At 43.3% G+C, this 16,570-nt stretch overlaps 1 protein-coding gene across 4 annotated transcripts in view; it reads right to left on the bottom strand.

The window, feature by feature from the left end:
- Positions 1–16,570, bottom strand: part of aldh1l1 (aldehyde dehydrogenase 1 family, member L1) — a 77,904-nt gene that overhangs the window by 31,179 nt on the left and 30,155 nt on the right. For all 4 annotated transcript variants that reach the window (XM_061783790.1, XM_061783791.1, XM_061783793.1 and 1 more), the window contains exons 8-12: positions 6,423–6,548; positions 6,238–6,329; positions 5,950–6,094; positions 5,707–5,826; positions 5,338–5,465 (exon numbers count right to left, since the gene is read on the bottom strand). In XM_061783790.1, coding sequence (XP_061639774.1) covers positions 5,338–5,465; positions 5,707–5,826; positions 5,950–6,094; positions 6,238–6,329; positions 6,423–6,548 — 611 coding nt within the window. The remainder of the gene's footprint in view (positions 1–5,337; positions 5,466–5,706; positions 5,827–5,949; positions 6,095–6,237; positions 6,330–6,422; positions 6,549–16,570) is intronic.

Raw genomic sequence — 16,570 nt, 5'->3', positions numbered from 1 at the left:
TGTTCTTTTTTAAACTCGTTTAAATATTTAATTGCAAAATAACCTAATCTAACCTTTTCCAAACTCAACTTCCCCTGTGCCATCTCTTTTCGACAAATCAATAGCATTAGCTCAGACACTATCTTCACTCTTATCAACAGCCTCCCCAGCACGGACTCTCTCTCCACCCCCACCCATGAACTGGTTATTCACGCCAATAAAAATCCCCATAATTTCCTCAACACACTTGCTCTATTAAAAACCAGGTCTGTAGCTTTCACCACCTCTGCACCCTGGTTCACCACTGCTCTGTGACTATTAAAATCCAAACGTCGTCAACTCGAACACCTCCATAGGGAAACGGGACTCACTATACACAAGGATATGTACAGTCATCATCTTAACCACTACAAAGACTCTAATCCAAGCCAAATCTACCTACTACACAACCCTATTCCATAAAAGCAAAGACAACTCCAAGGCACTATTCTTCCTGCTTGGCAATATTTCATGCCACCAGGCTCCATTCCCACCCAATTGTACTCATCTGTTTTCTTTAATTCCTTGTCATTTTTTTTATGCAAAAAATGAAATGGATCCACCAGCAACTTCCTCCTTCCTCCTGCCTTAGTCCATCCTAACTGCCTCCCCTGTCCACTCACTTGCAGGTTTCACTCTGCCTTCTGCCATGGACATTTAAGAAATCATCCGTTGCTCGAAGCCCTCCACTTGCCAACTTGACCCCTTCCCAATTGTTCTGGTAAAAGCTGTCCGATCCCTGGTCCCCCTCATCCCTAACATCATCCACTCATCTCTCTCAACTGGTATTGTTCCCAGATCATTCAGAACTGCAGCCATAATCCCAATACAGAAAAAACATGCTTCAGATCCAAATAATTGTAATAACTTTGTTCCCATCTCCAACATCGCATTTCCCTCAAAACTATTCCCAGCTCCACTCCTAGCTCACTTCCGTTAATGTCAATGAACAATTCTTGTCTGGTTTCCGTCCCCTTCATAGCACTGAGACAGCACTCATCAAGATCACTAACTACCTCCTCCTGGCAACAGACTCTGGTTTACCATCTTAATCCTCCTTGATCTGACTGCAGCTTTTGATACCATCTCTCACACCATCCTCCTGAACAGACTCCACCACATTGGCATTACACACACACCCCTCCACTGGTTCAGTTCTTAGCTGTCCAGCCGCACCCAGTTTTTTCGAATGAAAATCATTTGTCCCCCAAGTCTCTGTTGTAGGCCCCCTCCTCTTTATCATCAGCATCTTAACCCTTGGCAATATTTTCCGTAAATTCAATTTACACTTTCACTGTTATACGGATGACACACAGCTCTACCTCTCTGCCAAACGCACCGTCACTCTTCCTCCTTCCTCCCTTGCTGTTTCTCTGAACTCAAACACTGGCTTTCATCAAACTTTGTACAACTCAACTGAAAAACTGAAAACCGACTCATAGGTACCAAGTCCATACAAGTCAAATGGACATTTTTTTTCCATTACACTTGATAATTCCTCTATCCTCCCCTCAGGTTAAGAGTATGGGTGTCAATCTCAAAAGCACACTTTACTTCCAAGCACATATAAACAAGATGATCCGGTTCCCATACTTTCACTTTCGAAACCTTAATTGCCTCCTTCCATCCTACACTGCTGCTGTCCTTGTTCATAGCCTCATTACTTCCCGCCTGGATTATTGCAACTCTCTTCTGTTTGGTCTCCCCACAACTCACTACAAAAACTACAGCTTCTCGAGAACTCTGTTGCCTGTATTATCACAAGGGCATCCTCCACTCACCACATCACTCCAGCCCTGCAATAACTCAACTGACTCCCTGTCCAATACCACAACCAATATAAAATACTGATCTGCACCTTCAAGGCCATCGCTAACCTCACCCCGCCATATCTTGCGGACCTCCTTCACATTGCCATACTCTCCCACTCTCTGAGATATTTGTCCTCCATCCACCTCACTGTCCCTTCTGCCTGTCTGTCCACAGTGGGGGACAGAACCTTCAGCCGCTCTGCCCCCGTCTTTGGAACTCACTACCACCTGACCTCCAAAACACAGACTTATTAAACCTCCTCAAATCCAAACTCAAGACACAGTGGTCAGCAAACGTGTTGCACCGAATCTGGATCCTTTATTTGGATCGCACATAAGATCATTGGGCAGTAGTGGCTCAGTCCACAAAAGCATTGCTTAGGACAGAGGTCGACGGTGAAATCCATAAGTCATATGTTGAAGGAAATAGATGTAATATGTCATTTTATTGATAACACTGATTAATCTCTCTGACACTGTACAAAAATAGTCTTTGAGAGAAAAAAATACATAGCATTTGGCTACACTGTAATTTTATTCATAACCAGGGACATCAGCAGAGAAATGGCAAGAATGCAGAGCTTTTAAACATTGTTTTGCCCATATTTATTTTCCCATTGCTGTCTCCTTTTCTTATTACTGGAATGGCTGTAAAGACAGACCTTTCCATGAGGCCTTTGGACTGAAATTGCGACCAAAAGCTACGCTATACTGTACACAATGTGGCACGTGTAGCGTGGGCTCACTATGTCCTGACACGGCTGTCATGTAGGCGCTGCCCGTCACAACTCCCTTTTTGATAAACAGAACTTCGATAGACAATATATGTTAATTTAACAATTGCTAGATCAAAGGACTGCAATCAGATTAATGTCCCTTGGTTTCATAATTGGGTCACTCCTTCAAAACACCTCTCTCTTTCCCACCAAATATTGAAGTTCAGCAAGAGAATGGCCAATTTGACCCAAACACACGTGCAGTCCACAGTCAATAGAAAAAATATTTTTCTATGTATCCTAATTTTGCCCCCTCACTGAGCCATCACCTTATCGTGGTGGAGGGGTTTGTGTGTTGCAATGATAGGAGCTAAGTTGTCTGGGGCTTTGTGCCCCTGGCAGGGTCACCCATGGCAAACAGGTCTTAGGTAAGGGAAAGTACGACTCAAAGATCCCCTATGATGATTACAAACTTTGGAAAACGTTTTCCCTTGCCTGGACGCGGGTCACCGGGACCCCCCTCTGGAGCCAGGCCTGGAGGTGGAGCTCGATGGCGAGCGCCTGGTGGCCGGGTCTGCACCCATGGAGCCCAATCGGGCACAGCCCAAAGAGGCAACATGGGTCCCCCTACCCATGGGCTCACCCCCTGTGAGAGGGGCCAAGAGGGTTGGGTGCGCGGAGAGCTAGGCGACTGCTGAAGACGAGGACCTTGACGGTCCCATGCCCGGCGACAGAAGCTGGCGACAGAAGTTGGCTCTTGGAACGTAGAATGTCACTGGCAAGGAAGGAGCCTGAGCTGGTGTGTCAGGTTGAGAAATTCCAACTAGATAGATTGATATCACCGCAACAGCTTGGGCTCTGGGTCCAGTCCCCTTGAGAGGGGCTGGACTGTATTCCACTCTGGAGTTGCCCATGGCTCATTACCTGTACATTGTGGTTCACCTCGGTGGACTAGAGGGTAGCCTCCCTCCGCCTTAGGGTGGGGCGTTGGATCCCGACTGTTGTTTGAGCCTATGCACCAAACATTAGCTCTAGAGTACCTACCGTTTTTGGAGTTCTTGGAGGGAGTGCTGGACAGTGATCACGCTGAGGACTCCCTCGTTCTTCTGGGGGACTTCAATGCTCACGTGGGCAATGACAGTGAGACCTGGAAGGGCGTGATTGGAAAATGACCCCTTTTTGGCTTGTGGGAATCTGGAGGCAGCTGATTGTTAATGGCAGGCCAAGTGGAATACAGCTTTGGTGGTTGCTAAGGCAAAAACTCAGGTGTGGGAGGAGTGGAGAACGACTTCCGGACAACATCGACTTAGGACGTTGTGAGTCGATGAAACAAAGAGAACTCCAAATAGCTGAATGGGACATGACACTCCATGCACTCTGACGCTCCCCCGCCCGCTCCCCTTCTCCTGCAGCGCGGCTGCAGTACAGAGATAGAGACAGGCAGGTGAAGACCCCAGCCCGCAGCACAGTTTTGCTTTTATTTCTGGTGTTGTTAGTCTTGGAGTTGAGTGGTGATGAAAGGAAGTCCTCGAGTTCACAAATGACAGGACCAGACATAGTGTCTTGCTAACGTGTACATATGAGCTACTAGCTGATATGTTTGGTTTAGCAAAGGCTCTTCATCATGGCCATGCAGGCTTAAGTACTGGGACTGGGAAACAAATTGAATACTGTGAAGAAATCATCCCAAATTTTGCAGGCCAGTTCAGTTTGGTTCAATTTTCTCAGTTGGGTTCATTATGGGGAAGACTGCAGACTTGACGACTTGCCAGAAGACCATCATTGATACCCTCCATAGGATGGGTAAGCCACAAAAGTTCATAGCTAAGGAGGCTGGCTGTTCACAGAATGCTGTGTCCAAGCATATCGATGGATAATCTAGTGGAAGGACAAATGTGGCAGGAGAAGATGCACCAGCAAAAGAGATGACAGTGGGCTTCGGCGGATTATCAAACATAGAAGATTCAAGAATCTAGCAGAGATCCAGAAAGAGTGGAATGAGGCGGGAGTCACAGCTTCAAAAACCACCACATTCAGACACATCCGGGAGATGGGCTACAACTGTCTGGATCCTCGGGTCAAGCCACTACTGAGCCTGAGCCAACGTAGGAAGAGTCTCAACTGGGCCAAGAAGAAGAAGGACTGGACTGTTGGCCAGTGGTCCAAGGTCCTCTTTTCTGATGAAAGTAAAATGTGCCTTTAATTTGGGTTTGGATGAAGACAGGTGAAGAACAGAACCGAAGCTGCTTGAGGTTCAGTGAGAAAAATCCACAGTCAGTCATGATTTGGGGTGTAATTTCCAGTGCAGGTGTTGGTAAACTCTGCTTTCTTATATCCAAGGTCGCCGCAACAGTCTACCAGAATGTTTTAGAGGACTTCATGATTCCTTCTGCTGTGGATCTGTATGGAGATGGAGATTTCATCTTCCAGCAGGACCTGGCCCCTGCCCATACCACCAGAAGCACTAAAACCTGGTTTGATTCCCATGCCATCAGAGCGCTTGACTGGCCAGCCAACTCACCGGATCTAAAGCCCAGTGAAAATCTATGAGGTAGGTCAATGACGACATCAACTAATCAACGTCGACTCGACTGTTATTTGTGTCGACAGCCAAAAATCCAAGGTCCTTTGACCCCTAATTCACACCCATGGCCACTTAGTCTTGAATTAAGCTAAGAAGCATTTTTGGGAAGAAACCAGAGTACCCAGAAAAAAAACCCACACAAGCATAGGGAGAAAATGCAAGCTCTATACAGAGATGGTCTAACGCAATCATTAAAAATTGCACTAACTTGTAAATGAGTCTGCCTCTGTCTCTTGGGTTCATTTTGCCCCACTCTCCCTCTTCAAACGCATCCTTAGCAGCAGCAACAGCCTTGTCCACATCGCCAATCTGCGCCAGGGACACATCACAGATGGCCTGCAGGACAGACATACACACATTTTACACGTGGTACCCCAATCAAACATGCGGATCTTATATCTCATATATGGATTGATTCTAATCCTTTTTAGGTACGGTATTTTACAAGGTCTATCGAAAGAAACAACACAAACTCGCCCAAATGAGTGTACTAAAGGACAAGTATCAATTTTTACGCGGAAAATAAATGAGAACTTTAGCTGCGATTCACATTTAGAACAAAAGTGTTTGAACTTACTGTCCCATCAGTTGGGTTTATGGTCTTGTAAACTAATCCTCCCTCGGCATCAACAAACTCTCCATTGATGAATAGCTGATGTGGCATCTTCACAGTCATGTTGTTGATGTTTTTCTCCACCTGAGAAAGAGAAATCAAATCAATTGAATGAAAAATGCTTTGCTAGCATTGTGTACTAGAGTCAGAAAACGAGCTACGGTTTTCCTCTGCCTGTACAAAATGTTCAATCAATAAGTTTGTTACACAGTCAATGATCAGTTCTTCATTTCCCTCCCCTCGAAGCTTCCTGACACACATCTGGATAAAATCCTGGAAGGTGGTGTTCATGTAGACGTCCTCGTTTTGTAATTGGCAGGTACTTGCACACAGTTTCACCTCTTCTACGAGCCTTAAGATGACAACAAACTAAACAATGTGATAACCTACCAAATGTGAAGCTAGTACAATATGTATATTACTGTTGAACAGTATAAAATACAGAAACAATGCAGTAATTGTATTTTATGCCTTTTTTTCTTCTTCTTTTTTTACCTGACGACGTCCATGGAGGCAGCTCCTGACTTGAAGAAATCAGTGGAGTCTTCAATCTGACTGACATTAGTCAGAATACTCTGCCACACTGACTGCAAGGAGTGAAAATGTTTTTCTTTTCTTAAATATTATTATATATTACAAATAATGACAATGTATGTATTATTAAATAAGACAGACGCTACCTTGATCTGTTCAGCAAAGTTTTTTTCCTCCTCAGTTAGCTCCACAGCAGCACTGCTTCCTGTGCAAAAGTACTGTGAGGCAGATATCATCTTCCCATCCTCAAATTGCACATTCTTTACCAACAGCTAAAAGTGGAAAGAGTTGAAAAAAGACAGTTTAAAAGTTTACCCCGTAACATTTTATGGAGTTTATCAGTAATCCAAAGGATTATGGACATAGGAGACATCATTTAGGAGCAATAATTGAGAAGTGGTGTGTATATCCCACAGGTGTATCCTCGGGGAAAGTGAAGTTGTTGCAATCTTGGGATTTACCACACAGGTTGCCATGTTTGAAAAGAAAAAGGAATTCCAGTGGACCCCAGCCTATTCACAGTTCACGATTCACTAAGGGCTACATTCTCCCGTTGGTGCGTAAGTCTTCTTTTTATGCGCTTGGCTTGCGCCGATTCTCCCATAACTGACTTCTGACAAAAAGCCCGCACGGACCTGACGAATATGTGCGCAACTGCCCAAGAGATGTGATTCATCCAAGTCTCAGGGAAGCTTCAAGAACTGGCAAGTGAAGGTTCCCTGAGACATGTGATTGCCATGGAAATCCATTTGGAAAATACAGTATGTCACAGTATGTCGTCTAACAGGCTATACTGTACAATATATGTCATTTCGAAAGAAGAAAGCAAGTGAGCCAGCTGTTGATCAGCGTTGCCCAGCAACCATACTACAGGTAGTGCCACACACACAGGTGCATCACTTCAACGGATTTCACGACGGACGATGACAGATAAAATGAAAACAAAATGATTCGGAATATAACACACCGTCGTGCCATTAAGACGATTGCAGTTGTTGTAAGTGGCACTTTCAGACAAATGTTTGAACTGAAAATGCTGCATGCTGGCACTGAATTTATCTTCGCCAATTAGTAGGACATGGTATGTCGATGTTCGGCCGTCGATCTGCGTAATGTGGCGTGTGCCTCTTTTGTACAGTATCTGATTATAAATTGGATATGTATCCGATGCGACTGCAGTCTGGACGCTCAGGTCGCGCTCATAAGACCTGTACTTCATCAAAAGGCGACAAATTATTATGCCGAAGGAGCAGTATACAGTCAGTGGTGAAAAGAAGATGCTTTAAAACTGATAAATATAAGAAAATGTTGGGTCAGGTTGCACAAAATCTTCGAAATAGCCACAGATGCATCAAGACTGAGACCTACACGAGGGGCCATATATACTTCCGTAAACACACTGCACCACGTGACATCATGTTTTGTGCACATGCATGTCACGTCACGGACACATTCCGTTCACGTAAGTTTTTTTTTCCTAATGTGATCGGCTACATAAAAATTTAAGGGATTTAACAAAAAGAAAAACAAAAAACTAAATGGGTAGCACTACCTGCAGCCTTTTTGTAATGCCCTAATGTACCACAAAACGGTGCCATAGCCCTGGCTAATAGGAAAGTTGTGCCAAAGATGTATTGTTGAAGTGATACATACTGACTGAGACACTAGGATCGTTGTATGTTGGGGAGGAGCTACGTTTAACCTGGGTTGTTAGTGAAGGTTACTCAGTATTTGCCACATTTGCATGTGCACACTGATTGCAGCGGTGCTTTTTTTTTTTTTTTAAACTGTAAGCCATTTATTTAATTTTTTATGTTGAAAGACGAGTTTAAAATTATGTTAAACCGCTTTGGTATCATAGTTTGTGGTATAAATGTGGTTTAAACTTGTATTAATCTATGCCAGGCAACTTAATCGTTGACACACACAGAGCTCCTATTTTGTGGAGGTGTTGTTTTTCACTACTTGTAACTTGTTTTTATCAAGCATTTGATGACGGACCTCCATCTTGGTAAATGACGTAACGTTTAAGTATACACCCGATCAAAAATATACCCTTTTCCTTAACTTCAGATTTCAAGACGGTCGCAGTTTCGCTTGGGTGAATGCAAGTAAACAGCACGAACTGCACTGCTGCGCATCGTCCACGGTTTGGCAACTGTTTCCATGAGTGACCGATGAGTCTGTCACTGGTTTTGGGTGCACACTCTCGCAGCGTCACAGTTTACAGACAATCAAAATGCACAGTCAGGAGCTTTCTCTCACACTGAAATTACATTTTTAATCACGAGGAAAAGGTGTAAAAACGTTAGCATTTCGATGATAACAAATGGAAAATCAATACTATGTTTCAGCAAAATATAATTGTAATAGATCTTTAGTATGGGAGCAAAAAACAATTAATTAAGCCTTTCAGGAATTTCATTCTAATTTGTATAAATCAAATATATATATATATATATGGATAACCTTTTTAAAGATATAACACTACTTTCCCTGAACACAAACGAAAAGGAGACACTGGAGACAGGTGCTTTGGAAACAGAAGTCATTGCTGCCATTAAAGCTCTTTAAACTTTAAACACCATTCAACACCAGGCAATGATGGATACAGAATTGACTTTTGCAAATGTTTTCAAGATACATTAACCCCATCTCTTACCACGCTTTTTAATATTATAATTTCCTAACAGTCAATGCCAATGTCTATGCGATCTGCTACCATTTTTCTTATTCCAAAACAGGGCAAGGGCCTTATGCAAATGAGTAATTACAAACCATTAAGGCTATTAAATAATGATTATTAAGTTTTTGCCAAGATCCTTGCTATGCGATTGGAGAGGCCAGTGCCATCATGAGTACATTTAGATCATGTTGGCTTCATTCGAGGCCGCCTTTCTTCTAACAAGATGTGGAGACTCGTTCAGACTCGTGGCAGGAGCGTCGACTGTTCGGCATCCAGCAGTCGCATTATCACTGGATGCTGAGAAAGCTAATCCCAAATTATCCTTCGTTATATCAGCAATACCATTAAAGTTTCCACAGCAATGGTTCAAAGAAATTGAGAACTTATTCACAACCTTTCTCTCGTGTGACAAGAAGCTGAGAGTCAATGATAAAAAAAAACTGGCTATGCCTAGAAACAAGGGAGGCGTGGCTGTACCTGATCCATCCATCCATTTTCTGAGCCGCTTCTCCTCACTAGGGTCGCGGGCGTGCTGGAGCCTATCCCAGCTGTCATCGGGCAGGAGGCAGGGTACACCCTGAACTGGTTGCCAGCCAATCGCAGGGCACATAGAAACAAACAACCACTCGCACTCACAGTCATGCCTACGGGCAATTTAGAGTCACCAATTAATGCATGTTTTTGGGATGTGGGAGGAAACCGGAGTGCCCGGAGAAAACCCACGCAGGCACGGGGAGAACATGCAAACTCCACACAGGCGGGGACGGGGATTGAACCCTGCACCTCAGAACTGTGAGGCTGACGCTCTAACCAGTCGGCCACCGTGCCGCCGCTGTACCTGATGTCCTTCTTTATTATTTAGCTTATAATGTAAGGTTTCCATCATCGTCATCGGCATATAAAAAAAAAACAACAGTATATTGAGGGTAGATGACAGTGGCCGGAGGGGAGGACCATATCTGAATATAATAAATCAATTTCTATATCATTGTTATGGTACCATCCCAGATATAATGCCAGATTAAATAATTGACTTATTGAATTTTCACATGAAATTGTAAAGTCAGTACACAAAATTTACCATCTTGCCCTATTTGGAATAAGCCATTGTTAACAGCAGGTGGCAAAACACTAATTGAGAATACCTGGCAACAATACAATATTACTCACCTTAGGCAAATTGTAAGGGATCGCCATATAATATTATTTAATGAGATGAAAACACGGTTTGGCCTGAATGATTCTGCATATCTACAATATTTTCAGTTGCAATCTATTTTTGAAACATTTAAATGTAAAGGAATCATTTTGGGGTCTAATATTGTCCTTGATTGTAAATTAAGAGCAGCTGCTATGTTCTGTTATTTCTAAGATACTAAGCCTATCCTAGCCTGAAAGCTTGACTTCGATCAAGTCGCAATGGGAATGGGACATTGGTTCAGCTCTCACTGTCGAAAAGAATTCAATACTAAAGTATTCAACATTCAAGACGTGTGCGATATAAAATAATCCAAATTAAATGTATACACAGAGCTTATAATTACACTATCTTCTTTTCCTTTCGGCTAGGGGTCGCCACAGCGTGTCATCCTATTCCATGTAAACCTATCTCGTGTATCCTCCTCTCTAACAATTCACTACATCGATCAACCTTTGGTCTTCCTCGAGCTCTCTTGCCGAGCAGCTCCATCCTCATCATCCTTTTTACCAATATACTCACTATTTCTCCCCTGGACGTGTCCAAACCATCGAAGTCTGCTCTCTCTAACTTTCTCCCCAAAACATCGAACCTTGGCCATCCCTCTGATGAGCTCATTTCTGATTTTATCCAACCTGGTCACTCCGAGAGCGAACCTCAACATCTTCATTTCCGCCACCTCCAGCTCTGCTTCCTGTCATCTCTTCAGTGCCACTGTCTCTAATCCGTACATCATGGCTGGCCTCACCACTTCCTTTTAAACTTTGCCCTTCATCCTAGCAGTATTGAAGTAAGTATTAAGTATTTAAGTCCTCCACCCTCGCCATCTCTTCTCCCTGTAGCCTCACTCTTCCCCCTCCACCCTTCTCATTTATGCACATGTATTCTGTCTTACTTCAGATAAGCTTCATTCCTCTCCTTTCCAATGCATGCCTCCACCTTTCTAACTGTTCCTCCAACTGCTCCCTGCTTTCAGTGCAGATCACAATGTCATCTGTGAACTTCATGGTCCACGGGGATTCCAGTCTAACCTCATCTGTCAGCCTATCCATCACATTCAGCATTTTGTAAGATTCATATGGTGTGAAAACTACTTCTGCCATTTTCCACTGCTTCACAAATATCAGTTAACCTCTTGTTTAATTGACTTAACATAGTAACACATTTACACAAGAAAATGTTGGATAATTAGTTTTGAAACCAAAAAGTCCGGATTCATAGTCTGTTCAATTCTTGCAATAGCACAACAATTTATTACACATCTAAGTAGACACCTCTTTTTTCAGGGTAAACGCTGTTTTTAGTATACGTATCGCTACGTATATTAGTCTTAATGCAAACATGTTTGACTTCTTAATCTTAATGCAGACTGGAATATAATCCTGGATGAAAACCTTCTCCAGAGTGCTCAGAACCTCAGACTGGGCCGAAGGCTCCCCTTAAAAAAAGACTGACCCTAAGCACACAGCTAAAATATCGAAGGAGTTGCTTCAGAACAACTCCATGACTGTTTTTGAATGGCCCAGTCAGAGCCCTGACTTAAACCCAATTGAGCATCTCTGGAAAGACCTGCCCACCAATGTTCACCATCCAACTTGACAGAACTGGAGAGGATCTGCAAGGAGGAATGGCAGGCGATCCCCAAATCCAGGTGTGAAAACCCTGTTGCATCATTCCCAAAAAGACTCACGGCGGTATTAGCTAAAAAGGGTACTTCTACTAAATACTGAGCAAATGGTCTGAATACTTATGGCTGGGTGATATTTCAGTTTTTCTTTTTTAATAAATCTGCAAAAATTTCAACACTTCCATTTTTTGTGTCAATATGGGGTGCTGTGTGTACATTAATGAGGGGGAAAAACATTACTTAAATGATTTTAGCAAATGGCTGCAATATAAAAAAGAGTGAAAATTTAAGGGGGTCTGAATACCACAAGAAGGGATCATTTATGAGAAGTTTCAATTTATTCGGGGAAGTTTATCATCATGATTTGTCTCTCGGCAAAAAGGGCACAAAACTAATAATAAACTTGAAGAGATGGGGGTGAGTCATTCTCAGATGAGTCCAAAGTGCTCTCATAGGCCTAACAGCCAGCAAGGCCAACCTCTTTTTAGTGCTTTTGATCTGTCGGTTAGCTCCTGAGGTTAACAGCTTAGTCTCATATCTATCTGTGTAAGATGCAGGGTGATTACAGAGGCAGCTCAAAAAGGAACAATCTGAACTGTTTTAGAGAATGGCTTCGACTAAAATAGAGGAGTTTAGCAATGACCATCGGGTCGAAGCCCCCGACCTCTCTCTTCTGAACCCACGCCTATTCTCAACTCAACTTAAAAGGTTTGAGGGATGTTCGACCTGATAATCGAATATTCCTTTTTTCATTTGAACTGAATTGTATTTTTATTTTTATTGTACATTGGATTTTCACACTTTGAACTGTTTTTATTTACCATCTTTTTAAACTTTGAATGCAACCAAATGCTCTCCTTGAAGTGATGTTTTTGGACTGTTTTGGTTTTCTCAACAAAGGGCCAGCTTGGAACATTCCATATCATTTGTGAGTGAGTAGCTGTTTCACACAGTTACTTTTTGTGAATTTTATTAATTGTATTTTTATTATTTGAAGCTTTGCCCTTCATAAATCCTGTTTATTAAAGTATCTTTTTGTGAGCAAAGAAAAATGTCCCTTTTCTTTAAAGAGGAATGAGTCCAGTGTTGTTTATGTTAACAGACTTAATAACATTATTAATATAGCCATTGATTATTTTAGCTCTATTTTTGAAAGGTCGTTTCGGCCATAATTTAAACAACAACAGGTCCTGACTGTCGTACCAAGACCATCTAATCTGCCGAGGTCATTCCAAGTGCAACAAGTTAAAAGGGGGAGAGCAGTCTTAAAGTAGTATGGTTAGAGTTTCACCCAACATCTGCTAAGGTTACTCTGTGAAAGTGAGGCCTAATTGAAGTGGGACCGACGCTTTACAACCGGCTGTGAGAACCTAGGCGAATCTCTCTTGACACCGGCTTAAGTAAACTCACGTCGTTGGTCGATTGTGTAAAACGAAGGGACAACGGGGAGCTCTAACCCTTTAAACGGAGAGCCGGTCAGGACTCCATTAGCTCTAAAGATCAGGTGAGCCTGGGGGAAGCGAGACCTGACTCTATATATATATATATAGAGAGAGAGATATAGATATAGATATAGATAGATAGATAGATAGATAGATAGATAGATAGATAGATAGATAGATAGATAGATAGATAGATAGATAGATAGATAGATAGATAGATAGATAGATAGATAGATAGATAGATAGAGCCATAAGTATTCAGACCCTTTGCTGTGACACTCATATTTCACTCGGGTGCTGTCCATTTCTTCTGATCATCCTTGAGATCGTTCTACACCTTCATTGGAGTCCAGCTGTGTTTGATTATACTGTTTGGACTTGATTAGGAAAGCAACACACCTGTCTACATAAGACCTTACAGCTCACAGTGCATGTCAGAGATTTATTAAAAAAGAAAAACTGAAATATCACACAGCCATAAGTATTCAGACACTTTGGTCAGTATTTAGTAGAAGCACCCTTTTGAGCTTATACAGCCTTGAGTCTTTTTGGGAATGATGCACACCTGGATTTGGGGATCCTCTGCCATTCCTTCTTGCAGATACTCTCCAGTTCTGTCAGGTTGGATGGTGAACGTTGGTGGACAGCCATTTGCAGGTCTCTCTAGAGATGCTCAATTGGATTTAAGTCAGGGCTCTGGCTGGACCATTCAAGAACAGTCACGGAGTTGTTCTGTAGTCACTCCTTCGTTATTTTAGCTGTGCTTCGGGTCATTGCCTTGTTGGAAGGTGAACCTCTGGCCCAGTCTGAGGTCCTGAGCACTCTGGAGAAGGTTTTATCCAGGATATCCCTGTACTTGACCGGATTCATCTTTCCTCCGATTGCAACCAGTCGTCCTGTCCCTGCAGCTGAAAAACACACCCACAGCATGATTCTGCCACCACCATGCTTCACTGTTGGGACTGTATTGGACAGGTGATGAGCAGTGCCTGGTTTTCTCCTTATTTCTCACCATCTTGGAGTCCTTGTTTTTTAGCAAACTCCATGCAGGCTTTCATGTGTCTTGCACTGAGGAGAGGCTTCCTTCAGGCCACTATACATATATAAACTATATATATATATATATATATATATATATATATATATAATATACACACACACACACACACACTGGGGCAAAAAAGTATTTAGTCAGCCACCAATTAAGTTCTCCCACTTAGAAAGATGAGAGAGACCTGTCATTTTCATCATAGGTATACCTCACCTATGAGAGACAAAATGAGAAAAATAAATAGAGAAAATGACATTGTCTGATTTTTAAAGAATTTATTCGCAAATTATGGTGGAAAATAAGTATTTGGTCCCCTGGCTCTCACAGACCTGTAACTTCTTTAAGAGGCTCCTCTGTCCTCCACGCGTTACCTGTATTAATGGCACCTGTTTGAACTTGTTATCAGTACAAAAGACACCTGTCCACAACCTCAAACAGTCACAGTCCAAACTCCACTATGGCCAAGACCAAGAGGGCAAGAGGGAAGAAGGTGTTGGAATGTCTGATCGTTTTAGTTTGCATTGTTTTGTAGCGCCTACCTGAAGGAAAGAGGTGGAAGAGCTGGTGACCAGGATGTGGAGGTTCCAAGAGGATTTCACATGCTCTTCTCTTAGTTCTGTCCTCAAGGGTGGGTAGGAGGATACCGACAATCTTTTCAGCAGTTTTGATTGTCCGTTGCAGCTGAGTTTGTCCTTTTTTGTAGCAGCACCAAACCAGACTGTGATGGAAGAACAGAGGACTGATTCGATGACCGCTCCTGTGGCAGGCCATGCTTCCTCAGAAGCCGCAGGAAGTACGTTCTCTGCTGGGCCTTTATGAGGATGAAGTTGATGTTGAACTCCCACTTTAGGTCCTGAGAGACTGTAATTCCCAGGAACTTGAAGGTCTCGACACTTGACACAAGGCAGTTGGACAGCGTGAGGGGCAGCTGTGGCAAAGGATGCCTCCTGAAGTCCACAATCATCTCTACAGTCTTGAGCGTGTTCAGCTCCAGGTTGTGTCGGCCGCACCAGAGCTGCAGCCGCTCCACTTCTTGTCGATACGCAGACTCGTCACCGTCTTTGATGAGACCGATGACTGTGGTGTCATCTGCAAACTTCAGGAGTTTGACAGCCGGGTGCGTCGAGGTGCAGTCGTTTGTGAGAGAAGAGTAGCGGAGGGAGGACACAACCTTGGGGCGCCCCGGTGCTGGTGGGCTGTGTAGATCAGGTGGCCTCCCCCAACCTCACCTGCTGTGTCATGCCCGTCAGGATGCTCTAAATCCACTGGCAGATGGCAGGCGAGACACTGAGCTGGAGAAGCTTGGGGGAGAGGAGTTCGGGGATGATGATGTTAAATGCAGGTGTTCTAGGATGAAGTGCAGTCCCATGTTGACTCATCCAGACCTGTTTGCTCGGTAGGCAAACTGCAGGGGGTCCAGCAGGGGACCTGTGATGCTCTTAAGTTGGACCAGCATCAGACGTTCAAAGGACTTCATGACCACAGATGGCCTGTAATCATTCAGACCCGGGATTGCAGGTTTCTTGGGGACTGGGATGATGGTTGAGCGTTTGAAACAGGATGGTACTTCGCACAGTTCCAGAGATCTATTGAAGATCTGTGTGAAGACTGGAGCGAGCTGGTCCGCGGAGACTTTGAGGCAGGATGGTGACACAAGGTCTGGGCCTCCTGCTTTGTTAATCTTTTGTTGTTTGAAGATGCCTCTCACATCCTGTTCGTGGATGGTCAACACAGAAGTCAGATGTGTGATTGTGGTCGGTGATACGGCTGTGTGGGTGTGGGATGTGAAAGTGTCCTTTTCAAATTTGCAGTCAAAGGTGTTCAAGTCGTCGTCTAGTCTACTATTGTTCTCAGCTTGGGGGGATCGTCGCTTGTAATTGGTTAGCGATTGTAATGCATGCCAGACTGATTTAGAGTCGCTAGCGCTAATCTGTTTTTCTAACATTACTGCATTGTTTCTGTTTGCAATGTTAATTTCATTAGTCAGCTGGTTTCTAGTGCGATTATACAGGACCCTGTGCCCACTTCGATATGCGTTCTCTTTAGCCTGGCGAAGTTGCTTAAGTTTGGCAGTGAACCACGGCTTGTTGTTATTGAATGTGCGAAATGACTTTGTTGGTACACATCTTCACAGAAACTAATATAGGATGTGACAGTGTCCATATATTCATCCAGGCTGCCAGCTGAATTTTCAAAGACACTCCAGTCTTTGCTTCATTGGTCCACTTTTTCATTGTTTTCACTGTAGGCTTCGCACATTTAAGTTATTGCTTGTATGTTGGTGTTAAGT

Source organism: Phyllopteryx taeniolatus, chromosome 9 (assembly GCF_024500385.1).
Source record: "Phyllopteryx taeniolatus isolate TA_2022b chromosome 9, UOR_Ptae_1.2, whole genome shotgun sequence".
In the NCBI taxonomy this organism is placed as follows: domain Eukaryota; kingdom Metazoa; phylum Chordata; class Actinopteri; order Syngnathiformes; family Syngnathidae; genus Phyllopteryx; species Phyllopteryx taeniolatus.
The sequence above is the reverse complement of the archived record's forward strand: the minus strand, read 5'-3'. Positions and strand labels throughout refer to the sequence as shown.